Raw genomic sequence first — 14,998 nt, 5'->3', positions numbered from 1 at the left:
GAAAAGAGCTAATACCTATTCTTCTCAAACTGTTCCAAAACATAGATGAGTAAGAAAAACTTCCGAATTCATTATATGAGGCCAGTATTACCCCGATACCAAAACCATATGAACACTCCACTGAAAAAGATGACAGGCCAATATCCCTAATGAACATAGATCCAAAAATTCTCAATAAAATACTAGCAAACCAAATCCAACAATACATTAAAAAAAATCATTCACCACAATCAAGTGGGATTTATTCCAAAACTGCAAGGATGTTTCAATATTCATAAATCAATCAACATGATAAACCACATTAATATAAGCAAGGATAAGAACCATATGATCATTTCTTTTTTTTTAATTTATTTTTTATTGGTGTTCAATTTACTAACATACAGAATAACACCCAGTGCCCGTCACCCATTCACTCCCACCCCCCGCCCTCCTCCCCTTCTACCACCCCTAGTTCGTTTCCCAGAGTTAGCAGTCTTTACGTTCTGTCTCCCTTTCTGATATTTCCCACACATTTCTTCTCCATTCCCTCATATTCCCTTTCACTATTATTTATATTCCCCAAATGAATGAGAACATATCTTTATGGGCAACTAATATTCAATAAAGGAGGAAAGACTATCCATTGGAAGAAAGACAGTCTCTTCAATAAATGGTGCTGGGAAAATTGGACATCCACATGCAGAAGAATGAAACTAGACCACTCTCTTTCACCATACACAAAGATAAACTCAAAATGGATGAAAGATCTAAATGTGAGACAAGATTCCATCAAAATCCTAGAGGAGAACACGGGCAACACCCTTTTTGAACTCGGCCATAGTAACTTCTTGCAAGATACATCCACGAAGGCAAAAGAAACAAAAGCAAAAATGAACTATTGGGACTTCATCAAGATAAGAAGCTTTTGCACAGCAAAGGATACAGTCAACAAAACTCAAAGACAACCTACAGAATGGGAGAAGATATTTGCAAATGACATATCAGATAAAGGGCTAGTTTCCAAGATCTATAAAGAACTTATTAAACTCAACACAAAAGAAACAAACAATCCAATCATGAAATTGGCAAAAGACATGAACAGAAATCTCACAGAGGAAGACATAGACATGGCCAACATGCATATGAGAAAATGTTCTACATCACTTGCCATCAGGGAAATACAAATCAAAACTACAATGAGATACCACCTCACACCAGTGAGAATGGGGAAAATTAACAAGGCAGGAAACAACAAATGTTGGAGAGGATGCGGAGAAAAGGGAACCCTCTTACACTGTTGGTGGGACTGTGAACTGGTGCAGCCACTCTGGAAAACTGTATGGAGGTTCCTCAAACAGTTAAAAATAGACCTGCCCTACGACCCAGCAATTGCACTGTTGGGGATTTACCCCAAAGATACAAATGCAATGAAACGCCGGGACACCTGCACCCCGATGTTTCTAGCAGCAATGGCCACGATAGCCAAACTGTGGAAGGAGCCTCAGTGTCCAACGAAAGATGAATGGATAAAGAAGATGTGGTTTATGTATACAATGGAATATTACTCAGCTATTAGAAATGACAAATACCCACCATTTGCTTCAACGTGGATGGAACTGGAGGGTATTATGCTGAGTGAAGTAAGTCAGTCGGAGAAGGACAAACATTATATGTTCATATGATCATTTCAATAGACATAGAAAAAGCCTTTGGCAAAGTACAACATCCATTCATGATAAAAGCCTTCAACAAAGTAGGTTTAGAGGGACCATACCTCAACATCATAAAGGCCATATATGAGAAACCCAGAGCTAATAGACTCATGAGGAAAAGTGAAAGCTTTTCCTCTACAGTCAGGAGCAGGACAGGGAGGTCCACCTTCACCAGTTATTTAACATAATACTGGAAGTCCTAGTCCTAGCCACAGCAATGAGACAACACAAAGAAATAAAAGACACACAAACAGTCAAGGAAGCAGTAAAACTTTCACCTTTTGCAGATGACATGATACTGCATGTAGAAAACCTGAAAGACTCTACCAAAAAAACTACTACAACTGATGAATTCAGTAAAGTCACAGGATACAAAATCAGCATACAGAGATCTGTTGCATTTCTATACACCAACAATGAAGCAGCAGAAAAGGAAAGCAAGGAATCAGTCTCAGTTACATGTGCACCAAAAACAAGAAGATCCCTGGGAATAAACTTAACAAAATAGGTGAAAGACCTGGACTCTGAAAACTACAAAACATTGATGAAAGAGATTGAAAATGACACAAACAAATGGAAAGACTTTCCATGCTCATGGATTGGCAGAACAAATATTTGTTAAAATGTCCATGCTACCAAAGTGATCTACACGTTTAATGCAATCCCTATCAAAATACCACCAACATTTTTCACAGAGCTAGGACAAAACAGTCCTAAAATTTGTATGGAACCACAAAAGACCCCAAAAAGCCAAAGTTACCTTGAAAAAGAAAAGCAAACCTGGAGGCATCACAGTTCCAGACTTCAGTTATTTTAAAAGCTGTAGTGATCAAAACAGTATGGAACTGGCACAAAACTAGATACAGATGAATGGAATAGCATAGAAAACCCAGAAATGAACCCACAGCTATATAGTCAGTTAATCTTTGACAAAGCAGGAAACAACATCCAATGGGAAAAGGACAGTCTGTTCAACAAATGGTGTTGGGACAACTGGACAGCAACATGGAAAAGAATGCAACTGGACCAATTTCTTACACCACACACAAAAGTAAATTCAAAATGGATTATAGACCTAAAAGTGAGACCCGAAACCATAGAAATCCTAGAGGAGAACACAGGGAGTAATCTCTTGACATTGGTCATAGCAGTGTCTTCTAGATTTGTCTCCTGAGGCAAAGGAAATTAAAGCAGAAATAAAGTATTGGGACTTAATCAAAATAAAAAGCTTCTGCACAGCGAGGGAAACAATCAGCAATATTGAAAGGCAGCCTGTGGAATGAGAGAAGATACTTGCAAATGACATGTCTGATAAAAGGTTAGTATCCAGAATATTTCGATAAGTTATAAAACTTAACACCCAAAAAATGAATAATGCAGTGAATAAGTGGGCAGAAGACATGAATACACATTTTTCCAAAGAAGAGCTGCAATGGCCAACAGACACATGTAAGAGCCTCAACATCATCATCATCATCAGGAAAATACGAATCAAAAGTACACCTGTCAGAATGGCTATAAAATCAACAACACAAGAAACAACAGGTGTTGGCGAGGATGTAGAGAAAGGGGAACCCTCTTCTGCTGTTGGCAGGAATGCAAACTCACGCAGCCACTCTGGAAAACAATATGGAGGTTCCTCAAAACTTAAATATGGAACTACCATATGATCCAGGAATCACACTACTAGGTACTTAAGGGATACAACAATACTAATTCAAAGGGATATGTGCACCCTGATTTCTATAACAGCATTATGTACTGTTACATAAGTAACAGTGTTGAATCATTACACTGCATATTTGAAACAAATATTATACTGTATGATAACTAATTGGCATTGAAATAAAAACTTTTAAAAAATATTTGTAAGACTACATGTTGAAAGAATCAAAACCTATCTGTGACTGAAAAAGTGATTACCAGCTATGAATTAAAAAAAAAAATAGAAAAGGCAGTCTTGCAATTAATCAGGATAGGAGGTTAGACACAGATAAAGCCAAATGAAAAGTTAAAGGAAACACTGATTTCCCAGGTCATGCACCAGTTGTGAAATATCATAATGACCCCTTTTTGAGTGATTATTGCTTTCTTACCAATGATGCCTCTAGAGTTGCTTTATTTTCATTTATTACTAGAGGGAGATACCAAATTCCTAAACTATCCTGCTTCATGATAGCCCCCCAATCCCTAGTTAATCCCTACTTCACTTAATCTGCTTCAAAAGTGGCCACCAATCCAAAACTAATCCTGGTTGACTTCAGACCCTTCTCAGAATTCTACAGTGGCAATCCAAAAGTTACAAAACACACTTCCATTCACTCTTATCCAGAGGCCTTGTATTGTTCTTCTGGTGCATACTCTCTTCACTAGTGATTCAATAAATCTGATTTTTTTCAGACTATAGGCTTGTTCTTCATGGTCTCTAGTTGGTGAGGCTTTAACATGGTAAAAGTTTTTAGAGATTTATTTTTTATTGGGGCAGTAGTGAAGAAGAGGGACAGAGGGAGAGAGAAAAAAAGAATCCCAAGTGGACTCCTGGCTGAGTATAGAGCCCTTAGGTCTCTACTCAAGATCCTGAGATTATGACCTGAGCTGAAATCAAGAGTTGGATGCTTAACTGACTGAGCCACCCAAGTCTCCACAAGGTTAATTATTTTTAATTACCTACAGAATCAGCAGTTCAGTACTGACAAAAAGCATCACCCTCCCTTTCCTGATAAAACAAACAAACAAACAAACAAGAAAACACTTCTCCATTTAAACCAGAAAATCATTAACCATAAGTAACTTTCCCTACCCAGACGAACTCACTGAATTCTACTGCTTATATTACAGGAAATATCTGATCAATGACACTAAGAAATATATTTAACCAAGGCCAGGTAACTACCATACCTATTGGGAGAAACAGTATATTATTAACTTAGCATCCAGATACAGATAAAACAAAAGTATATAAACTGGTGATATTATCTGATTTTTAATATATATCAGTCCCATAATTCAAGGAATTTTACCTGTCACCCCACAACCTAATAATGTGCCATACCTAATGTTCAGGAAATCCTCGTATAATTTTCTAACTTTTCATTTTAAACTTTAAGTCCGATTATATATATATATATAAAACAGAATATTTCCAATTCTTCTGTAAATGGCATTGAAAGATAAAAGAATTAGATTTTTTAACTATAGGTCAAGCTACTTTCATATACAAAAAAGCCATAAACAAACCAGAGAGTTTAAATTGTTACTCATTACCAGGAACGCTGGGAAATGGTGGGTCTAGCTAGTCTAAAGAATAATCTCAATCTGACTTTGCTAGGACAGCCTTACAAAGCAAATGAAGGCCAAAGGAAATTACCAAAATCATATTCTAATAGTATGACTGTTGGGTCAAGAAATGTCTTAAAATCCACTAAAACAACTTCAAAACAATAAAGCAAAATTTTGAACTTCTAAAAAATAGCATCTATACACCTACCTCAAAGACAAACCTCAGGAATGTGGAGGTTAGGAGGAAGATGAAATAGAGAGGGAGTGCTTTCAGCAAAAGCTTAAGACTGAATAAAAAACCAGAGGATCAGCCAATAACTAACCAAAAGAGTCTTTATACACATAAAGCAAAAGGATTATTGTTCACAAATCAGGCTTCTAATACCATACCCTGATCACCATCAATATCATATTCAAATACAAAATTCTTCAGAAAATAAGATATATTTAAAGAAGGCTAAAATAATTTTGGTTTAGTTTTCTCTCTTTTACCAAAAAGTCACTTGATCAACAATTATAGTTCTACTTTTCTTAACTTTAATCAGAAAATAGAATCATAGCAAATATGCAACCTTCTGATTACTTTTTTTTTATTTTACTTATTCATGAGACACACAGAGAAAGAGAGAGAAAGAGACATAAGCAGAAGGAGAAGCAGGCTTTAGGCAGGAAGCCTGATGTGGGACTCGATCTCAGGACTCCGGAATCACGCCCTGAGCCAAAGGCAGACGCTCAACTGCTGAGCAACTCAGGGATCCCATCCTTCTGATTGTTTAAAATGCACTTGAACTAGGGCACCTGGGTGGCTCAGTCAGTCAAGTGTCTGCCTTATTCCAAGATCCTGGGATGGAGTCTTTTGTCAAGCTCCCTGTCCCTCTCTCCCTCTCTCTCAGATAAAGAAATAAAATCTTCATTAATTAATTAATTAAATGCACTTGAACATACTGGCTCCTATAAGAAGAGAGAACAGTAAACTAAGAAAATACTCTTTATAAGCAGAGAGAACAGTAAACTAAGAAAATACTCTTTCAAGAACAATGGAAAGTAACTCATGAAATTCCGTGTCAATTCTAGATTTACAATGACTAGCAATATTTTTTGTGAAGCTTGATTTGAAGGTTTCCAAAAAAAGCTCTAACAACTAAACAAAAAAAAGTGTTATAAAAGAAGCCAGAAAAAGAACAGAAACAAATTTTAATAAAAACTGAAAACTGTAGTAAAAGCACAAAACAACAGATTTATCTCTTTCATAGATTCGATGCTACTATAGATCAAATTATGTCTCTGAAACTTAACCACACAGAACAGCTTTAGAGTTTTTAAGGCTGATGCCATTCCCATCCCACAACACCTATCCAGAGTACAATTTAAACTACACTACTAAGACCCACAGAGTATCTACATTCATGATCACTGAATGTCTTATTCCTAGGATACTATTAAGATACAGCAAATAAATGATATTTCTAATTCCATTTAACCTTTTTGCAAAGTTCACTTAACATTATTTGGGAATAAATACCCTAAATCTTTATTTTATTATCTCCTAAACCATTTAACTGGATTTGGCTATTAAACACAGATGTTTTAGGCTGTATTTTTCTTCAACTAAACAAATCTGAAATTGTTTTATAGCTTACCTCTGTGAACCATAAATATGAAGTTCTATTTCTCTAAGGTACTTAATAAAATGTATAAAATAAATACCAAAAGATTCTTTTCAAATGGTTTGGTGTATACTGAATGAAAAAGCTAAAGGAATAATAAAGAATAATGAAGAAGGGAAAGAATGTTCAAAATAGGAACAGAGAAATTCTTTTTTTATTATATTTTACATGATGATACTAAGACTCCTATAATAAAGGCTGTTTTCTTTCAAATAAAGAAACAAACTATTAATCCTAATATTAATACAATATTGACATGAATACAAATAAGAAATTCATATGAGCTATATAAAACCATATCAATGCATTTAAAAGGCATGCTTAAGTTTCCATATGGCAGCAATTATACTACTTTTATTCATGTAATATTTAGTGAGCACTAACAATGTAGCACTCACAAAATATTCTGAGTTTATTTTCAAGTTCTAATTGCTTGCAGGTGTGACAAGAAACACCTGCTCCTGTCCAGATACATAAAAGTAATGACTTTATAATCAACTTGTTTCATGTACAGTTATGTGAGTACAAAAAGGAGGAAGGAGGCAAGAAAAAGTAAAGCCTGTCAAAAGTGTTATCCATGGACAAGAGATAAGGAGAAGCAGGCTCTATGCAGATATTACATGTATCAATATATACATAAAATTAGAGAAGAAGGATAACAAATATTCCTGGAAGAAACCCAGTCACCTCAGCCAAATAAATTTACATTGGATTATCTTTCAATTTATATTTACAGTAACAGGAGGTGAGTCTCCCACCTCCCAGTGAATTATGGGTTTACATGTGACATATAACCACACAATCGCCAATAAGTCAAGAGCCAATCAATGCTAAATGGGAGCTTATGGCAATATATAAATATTAATTTGGCTTTAGAGTTAATGCAAGCCTCCTAAGCTATATAAAATATAGTATATATACAGTAAAATACAGTATAAAATACAGGCCTACTATGTAAATTACAGGACAATACTATATATCAATTTTACTGAAGATAAAAGAGAAAAAAAAGTTTAAAACTAGTCTTGTCATATCACACCCTTGTTTCAGTTTAGAAACAAGTATGCACATTTGTTCCTTGGGTAATAATGTCTGTCAGTCTCAAACTAGAATAAACAAGCCATCGGGCTGCCATTTCTACAGGTAATTTTTTAGAAATTTTTTAGAATATAAGTAGGAAAACTTTGCAAACTTTTATAATGATGGAAATTAACTATAATACTAGTTCTTTCAAATATTCATTTCAAATGGACATGAAACAGACTTTTGAAATTAGTTCTGTACTAAAATACGAGCTGAGTATTGGAGTTGTGCTTGAATGAACTTTTATTTTCAAATTTTAATGCAACTACTTACAAAGTTTCCAAAACAAATACTAATCTTTAAAGGAATGAAGAAACAACAATATTTGGTGATTAAAGGGCAAGATCTCAAGTAATATCTCCAAATAATTAATTACATATGCTCCAGGATTTTTTTGGTGGCATTAGGTATTAATATAGTTTTGAATTTAGTTCAAGTTTCTTCCCTTGATTTAATTTTGGTATAATGCAAATCCAATTTGATTAGTCAAGCATATAGCTAAGGAAATGGCATGACTGGAGCTTAGACTTGTTATAACATAAATATCATAGGTACTTTTGCTCTTTCCCTAGAGTGATTTAGAAATTCACCCCTGATGAACTTAAGTACACATGCCTTGGTAAACTTAAGTACACATACATGAAAAGTATTAGACTAGTTAGTCTATGCTACGATGCTCCCTCACATCCATTTCATTAAATTACTAAGTAACATTATTGATTAACTACACAAAGGATGGGAACATTTGAATAAATAATCCAAGATTGTGGAAAGTCCAGATAAGGTCAGAATTTTACTGTTTATGGCCAAAGACAATTGTGAAACTCACTAGAAAGAAGTGGGACAATATGATCTTTGAAGTGAGTTACTAAAATCAAAATAGGAAAAGCTAAATAAAAGTAGTTTCTAAGTACAAAAGTAGAAAACATTCCAGGTTAAGTTTGTTATGAATCATTAGTCAAATACATTACTACTAAATTATGTACCTATTCAGAAAGCTTCTTACTGGTTTTCATATTGTTCTAGATCTTCATTTTCTATTATAGTGGTCATTAGCCGTATGCGGTTATAGACTTAAAAATTAGTAAACATTCTCTAAAGTTAAAAATTGAGTTCCTTGCCTACAACACAAAAGCCACATGTGGCTGATGCCTACTGTTTTGGATGGCATCAAATAAAACATCATTAGAAAAAGTTCTATTGGGTAGCACTATTCTACATAAAATACCAGTTAATATGAGCCCCAAGAAATAACTGATGTAAGTCTAACTATACTGGATAAAATTAAAAAGTGGAACATATCTTTTTATGATAAAACTTCTATGCAAAGCAGGAACAGAAAGGAACACCCTCAAACTGATAAAGTTATCTACAATCATAATTAATAGTGGAAGACTGCCTGCTTTCCCCCTAAAATCAGGAACTATGGAAGGATATCCAGTCTCATTATTTCAATTCACCATTATACCTGAAGCACTAGCAGTTCACTAGTGCAAGAGAGAACCATAAGGCAGATAAGATTAGAATGGAAAAGTAAACCTGTCTCATTTATAGACAACATGACCATTTATGTAGAGAATTCTGATGAATCTAAAAAAAATGCTGTTAGAAGTAATGAATTTAGCAAGATCAATATACAAAAACAAAACAAAACTCATTTCTATTTACTATCAACAAACTGTAAATTGAAAATTTAAAATACGTAACTTAAAATGCACCAAAAAAACATGAAACCCTTAAGAGAAAAAATTCACAATAGTTGTGCAAAACCTCTACACTAAATACTACAAAATACTGCTATGAGAAATTATAGAAGGGATGCCTGGGTGGCTCAGCGGTTTAGCACATCTGCCTTCTGCTCAGGGCATGATCCCAGAGTCCCGGATCAAGTCCCACATTGGGCTTCCTGTATGGAGCCTACTTCTCCCTCTGCCTGTGTCTCTGCCTCTCTCTATGTGTGTCCCTCATGAATAAATAAATGAAATCTTAAAAAAAGAAATTATATAAGATCTAAATAAATGGGAAATTATACCATGCTCTGGATTGTATGATTCAATGTTGTTAGTATATTCATTTCCCCCATATTATCTACATATTCAAGGTAATCCCAAACAAAATCCTAGTTGTTTCTGGATAGAAATTAAGAAGCTAATTCTAAAATTATACATTGCTGTAGTAACACAAAATGTAATAGTCACTTTCATAACAATTTGGCAGTTTCTTATAAAGTTAAACCCATACTTACCATATGACCCAACAATCCCATTAGCTAGATATTCACCCAAGAGAAATGAAAACAAATGTTCATGCAAAGATATATATTAAAAAGTATATAGTAGTTTTATTTAAAATAGCCAAAATCTGAAACACCTCAAATGCCTATCAATTGAAGAACTGACAAACATATCACGGTATATCCATTCATACAATAAAATATTGCTTGGTAATAAAAAGGAATAAATTACTGATACATGAAATGACATGCATAAATCAAAAATCATTAGGTTCCAAGCAAAATCAGATATAAACAAAAGGCTACATGCTTATTATTTCATTCAGATGAAATTGTAAATGAGGCAAAAGCAGAGTGGACAAACTTCCTGTTTTCCAGGAATACCCGGAGGGGCAGAGGATTGACTGCAATGAGACATGAAGAAATTCAGGAGGTGACAGAAATATCCTACACTTTTATTGTGCTGTTACACAAATGTATATAGTTGTCAAAACTTGTTGGACTACAAACTTATAAAGGGGAAAATTTTATTTAATAGGAATTATAACATAATATATTTGACTTAAAAAATAAAAAGTAATAAGGGCTCCTGAGTGGATCAGTCACTTGTGTTCAACTCTATAATTTGGCTCAAGTCATCATCTCAGGGTCCTGAGATCTAACCCCACTTCAGGGTCCCCACTCAGTAAGGAGATTGCTTCCTCCTATTCTCTCTGCCCCACCCACATATACTCTCTCTCTCTAAAAATAAATAAAAAGTAAATCTAAATAAATAAATAAATAATGCATGTTTATATGTAATATGGCTAATCTTCTATCTTTGGGGCCCTATAAGTATAGATCGGTTATATTAAGAAAATACGGTATAGAAATAGACTGGAAGGCAAGCAGTATAACCTATACCAGCCCCATGCTTCTCTAGACTTTGGCTTTTTCTGGTGTAAATAGGGGTTTATTATCCAGTTTCTCAAATCTGTTTCCAGGAAATTTTCAGAATGTTACACATATTTTAGAAAAAGGGTTTCTACTGTTAAATTATTTAGGAAATGTTCCCCATACGGTAATTTACAATGCATTTAGCATATGAAAGGCTCTGAGCAGTCCTACATGCATTGATTTATTTCTATATTTTTTTTTAAACTCAGTGTTTCCCACATTTACTTGACCAAGAAACACTTCTATTACAAAATGGTGCTGTTGGGGCACCTGGGTGGCTAAGTCAGTTAAGCATCCAACTCTTGATTTCGGCTCAGTTCATGATCCCAGGGTCACGGGATGCAGTCTGCTTAAGATTCTCTCTCTCCTTCTCCCTCTGCCCCTCTAACCACCAACCCTCCCCCTGGCTCTTTCTATCTCTCAAAATAAAGTTTTTTAATAAATAAATAATTTTTAAAAATAGTGTTGCTAAAGTTCTAAGATTCATTGATTAAATTTTCAAGATCATATTCTTGATTAAGTGTTTAAGACTTATTTACTTGAGAAAGAACGTGCATATACACCCAAGGGATCAAGTTGGGGATGGGGCAGAGAGAATCTTTCAAGCAGTCTCCCTGATGAGCACAGAGCCCCACAGGCGGCTCAATCTCAGGACCCAAGAGATCATGACCCATGAGATCACAACCTGAGCCAAACCAAGAGTCAGATGCTCAACAGAATGAGCCACCCAGGTGCCTCACTTAATCTTGATTAAATTTTATTTACATTGGGAAACTATAAAACTGATTGATTTTAAAGTAGCTATACAGAACTGTACATACCCCTTAATGAGATAACACTTAAATCACAAATTTAAAAGACTTCTTACTCATCTTGCTACTTTCCTAGACAACTCCTCGAGTTTTTACCAGGTTGTGAATTCTAAATATCCTAAACTTAAATGTTTTTGACTAGTATATACTACATGAAAATACATCAGGGTTGAATCATTTCTATTGTAATACCTCCTCTTCAAATTACAAGGCAGAATTAAGAATGTAAAAGCATCAATGCCAGGAACACTGAAATTCCTAAGCAGTTACAATAAAAATAACAAAGTGATCTAGGTCAGAATGTAAAGTGTTCACTGTATAAAACCGGTAGAAGTCTGAATGTATATAGTTAAAATAGTTTTTAAAAAGGGAAGGGAAGAAAGACTAAAGAAAGATGGAAAACCTAATACTCTAAATGCTACTCTTCGGCACTTTACATGTGACCATTTATAGAAGTATAAAGCATTACAAATAATGTTGATAGTGTAGTTAAAAATATTGAATCTTTTGAACATAAATTAATGCATGAATAATAAGAGGCATCTTAATTCAAGCTAATAAGTTAATTATGAATAAAGCTTTATTCGTAATAAAGAGGAAAAGTGAACACTGGAAAATTCTAAAGGGTAAGCAAACTACCCCTGAAAATGAAAAAGAAATGTTAAAAATGTCATTTCCAATTAGACCCACATCAGTAGTCTTCTTCACCCAATGACATCTAGTCCATGGAATAGTATTGTTAGTAATATATATGGAAACATCTAATTTATTTCAATAACCCTTATGAATTTTTATCAATAATTTTGTCTAAATAACTTTTGAAATTATTTCTAGCCTAAATTTGTTTAACCTCTTGGGGTAACTTCAATAGGCTTATTATATAAGATAGTATTCCTTTTAAAATGTATTTTTATTTTTCAATTTGAATTTAAGGAATATTCTTTAAGACCTAGGCACTATACAAAATAATTGTTTAGAAGAGTGAGAAAATAGGAAAGCAGAGTGACAATTACTCATCCAGCTATTTATACATTCTTTTTAAGAGTTAAGTTTTAGTACAAATGGTTTTGTAGCTACATCTCCTTGGAAACCACTAGTAGTATCTCTTCATAATGGTCTGGCTAGAGATGCCCCAGGAATAATTTGAATGGAACGTGTGAATTTCAGTAAACTAAAAGGGGGAGGAGTGACTTTTTTGTTTTAATAAAGACATATGAAATCAATCACATCATTATTTTTAGCAAACAGATATAAGCAGAATGTATTTTGTTTTGTTCTGAAAGTCATCTTTACATAGTTCCCTGTAAAATCTTTAAGCTCAGTACCTAGATATGTAAATAGACATCCATATGGTTAAAAACACCTATAGTATATATAAAAGGAAATGCATCTGCTAAGAAGAAAGAAAAAGAAAGAAAGAAAAAAAGAAAGAAAGAAGAAAGAAAGAAAGAAAGAAAGAAAGAAAGAAAGAAAGAAAGAAAGAAAAAGAAAAAAGAAAACAAGAACACAAAAACATAATTACATTAAAAATGCTTTAAAAAGTTGGACTATGAAATTCCTTGAATATAAGCAGCTTGTTTATACTTCAAATTTAATTCTGTTACCTATTTTTGGCTGTATAATGAGATCAGGAAGAAACAAATCAAGAATATGTTCATAGCTCACATGGATATTACTCACCCACATTTGGAGGTTTCACATAATTTACAGGTAGTTCTGGAGGTCTGCCTCTATGTAGAGCTGCAAAAGCAGACCCATTCCATAGTGTACTCTTACAGTCTATTCAAAAAGATTGAAAAGTTAGTCAAGAAATAGAACAGTGTTTTATTTTAAATTGTACCTTAGAGGTAAATGTCTGCTTTCAATTTCATTTGTTAGAATATATTTTTAACTCTTACCACAATAAAAATTAATGTGTATAATTTTAAACATGTTATAAAACATATTATGACTGGTAAACAACAACATTTTAATATATCACCAGGATATTTTGTTTCTAGAACTTAGAGCTTTTATTATGTGTGTATTTGAATCTTATGTAAATATGTCAGGGATTAATAAGGTTTTAGTTTTATACTGGTCCTTCTTGATCTTTAGGCTTATACATTTCTAATTATATAAAACTATATAAGCAAGGTTACAACTATAGCACAAGTATGCCAGGTAAAATTCAGAAATATTTATACTTGGTACACACATTATGGAGTGCCTGCAAATTATGCCATAATAGGTATCAATACTGCCTTATCAGATGATAACTGACTATAGTTATGGTTTTGTCCTTTATGTCAAAAGCTCAAGCAAATAGGACATATTCCTAATAATTCAACTGTGATAAAAAATATTGCACTACTCTTTTTTTGAGGGGAGGGGCAGAGGGAATGGGAGAGAGAGAATCCAAAGCAGGCTCCACACTGGGCATGGAGTCCAACACGGGGCTCAATTTCACAACCCTGAGATCACGACATGAGCTGAAATCAAGAATTCGACACTTTAACCAACTTAGCCAACCAAGCACCCCTATACTGCTCTCTCAAAAGCTTCCAAATTAACTGATTTGAAGAATTTCCTTATATTATAAAATGAGATGTTTAAAACTGGTATTTTTGAAGCTATTTACTGTTGTGAATTAGAATTTTTAAAGACATGATGCTAATAAAACAAAACAAATTAGTTGCTGGACCTGAAGTTTTATTAAACTAACAGGCATCCTTAATGCCTATTTTCATATTTTTATGTTCATAAAATACTACTTTATATATTTTACATATTGGGGTTCCATGAAAAACTTTGGGGAAAATCTTTAAAACTGAAAAACAGTAGAGTAGAAAAACTATTATTGAACAGTCACTAATAGATTGATATATTTTTTAATATTTTCTTTTTTTAATATTTCCAATTATAAAAATGTTTATATATCATATATAAATTTTAATATATCATTTTTCATTTACCTATTATAAAATATACAATGTGATTAGGATGATATAAAGACTCATAATTACTTAAAAATAATAAAATATAATGAAAGACTATTTTAAGCATTCATACTACATTAATCAAAGCAGTGATGTTTTAAGATCTCTATTTCACAGGATTAAAAAATATTCATATTATTTACCTCTATTGCATTCACTATTTTACGGTAGAGGGCTCCTTTTAGGACTCTAAAAATTTACTTATAAGAAAATAAGAATAAGATTGGAAAAATAAGGAAAGCTAGAAGAAAACTAGTATTTCGGAAAGCATGGGAATATTTGCTTAACATAAAAATAAGCCGTTATCCATTTCTTC

General features: G+C 33.4%; 1 protein-coding gene across 4 annotated transcripts in view; it reads right to left on the bottom strand.

Annotated features, from left to right (window-relative positions):
* Positions 1–14,998, bottom strand: part of BRWD3 (bromodomain and WD repeat domain containing 3) — a 201,192-nt gene that overhangs the window by 167,508 nt on the left and 18,686 nt on the right. For all 4 annotated transcript variants that reach the window (XM_077889094.1, XM_077889096.1, XM_077889093.1 and 1 more), the window contains exon 6: positions 13,385–13,483. In XM_077889094.1, coding sequence (XP_077745220.1) covers positions 13,385–13,483 — 99 coding nt within the window. The remainder of the gene's footprint in view (positions 1–13,384; positions 13,484–14,998) is intronic.

Source organism: Canis aureus, chromosome X (genome assembly GCF_053574225.1).
Source record: "Canis aureus isolate CA01 chromosome X, VMU_Caureus_v.1.0, whole genome shotgun sequence".
In the NCBI taxonomy this organism is placed as follows: domain Eukaryota; kingdom Metazoa; phylum Chordata; class Mammalia; order Carnivora; family Canidae; genus Canis; species Canis aureus.
Note: the sequence above shows the minus strand (reverse complement) of the source record. Positions and strands in the feature narration are given on the sequence as shown.